General features: G+C 40.1%; 1 protein-coding gene across 1 annotated transcript in view; it reads right to left on the reverse strand.

Moving 5' to 3' along the window:
• LOC110029051 (DEAD-box ATP-dependent RNA helicase 53-like) overlaps positions 1 to 805 on the reverse strand; it is a 25,848-nt gene extending 25,043 nt beyond the window's left edge. The window contains exon 1 of the mRNA XM_020731161.1: positions 451 to 805. Within this exon, the coding sequence (XP_020586820.1) occupies positions 451 to 753 (303 nt within the window). The 5' untranslated portion in view covers positions 754 to 805. The remainder of the gene's footprint in view (positions 1 to 450) is intronic.
• Positions 806 to 1,442: the final 637 nt, after the last annotated feature.

The following is a 1,442-nucleotide window of genomic DNA, read 5'->3' on the forward strand; positions in this document are numbered from 1 at the left end:
AGTTAGACGATTTGGGAGACAATGTTCTGAGCGCCAGTTTTTCATACTTGGCCATTAAGAAGCAGACAACGATCAGTCATACAAACTTCTCCATACCAACCAAATCTAGTTCACCATCAACCCTCATCAACAAAATCTTAAGTAATTCACTTCCCTCCATATGAAATACCTCTGAGGAAGCGTTCAAAATATTAAAAAATAACAATCATAGTAGACTGCTAGAAGCATTCCATCCATAAGCAACTCCCAAATGCTCTAGCTGTGCGTTCACAGCTTCTCACTCTAGGAGTTAGAGAAAGCTGAAGACACAAATCAATAACAAAATAAACATGCACATTCGCATACGATAATAAGCCAATTTCAACCTCATTCAAAAACAAACTAGAAAACAAATTATACTGCGCCAAACTACTCAAGGAAAACAATTCAGCATAAGCTTAAGGAAGTGACCTGAATGGGGAACAGCTCAGTGATACCCCGGCGAGAGAGAGCAGTAACGATCTGTTCCGATATGCCAATTTTAGATATGTCTAGGAGCTCTTCTTCGACGGGGATAGTTGGCGCTGCGGTGCGTAGCACCTTCGCGGAGAGGAAAGGAACTGCACACCGTTGGTGAAGAATGGCATTATGATCAGCTGAGGCAGGAATAGCGAGAGGCGAGGAGCGAGCGCGAAGTACAGTGAGATTAGGGTTTTGCGGCGCGAAGGAGATGGGAGCGGAGGAGAGACTGAAGAAGAAGAGAGTGGCTCCCATCCTCTCGCGCCGAGTATGAACCGGATAAAATTTAGGGATGGAGAGAAACCATCCGACGACAGGGTAGGTTATATATTTGGTTGCTTTGGGAACCTTAAATATCTTAAATTTTTTACATTCCGTAGGGGTGTAAACCAGCCGAACACGTGTAAACCAGCCAAACACGAGTGAATCATGAGCCTAAGCTCGCCTGTGTTCGGCTAATTTACATTTTACGTTTCAAGCTCAAAAGTGTGTTTGTGTTCGGCTCGTTTGTTTAATGAGCCGAACACGAGACGTTCACGAACAAAGAGTCATTTCAATAACACTAATCACGTAGTCATAAAATATTAAGGATTTGGGCAAGCTAAAACATCACTTGAATCTAATATAATAATTTTTATTTTATTTTCTTAATTAATACTTTTAATTGATTATAAATCTTTATAGCCTTATAGTCAATTAATTTTTTTTAAGATACTACTCATCAAAGATATATATATAATTGATTAGTAATATTTCGAGCCAAAATGAGTCGAACACGAACGAACAAATATTAGTTCGTGTTGATCGTGTTCGGCTCATTAACTTAGCTAACGAGTCAAACACGAGCTTCTTAACTAGCCGAACACAAGTTTCTCGCGAACAACGAGCTGTTTTGACAGGCCTAAGTCCGGCAACCTAAAATTTACAATCTAAACCTAAATTCT

The sequence above is a fragment of the Phalaenopsis equestris genome, unplaced genomic scaffold (assembly GCF_001263595.1).
Source record: "Phalaenopsis equestris unplaced genomic scaffold, ASM126359v1 Scaffold000544, whole genome shotgun sequence".
Taxonomy (NCBI): domain Eukaryota; kingdom Viridiplantae; phylum Streptophyta; class Magnoliopsida; order Asparagales; family Orchidaceae; genus Phalaenopsis; species Phalaenopsis equestris.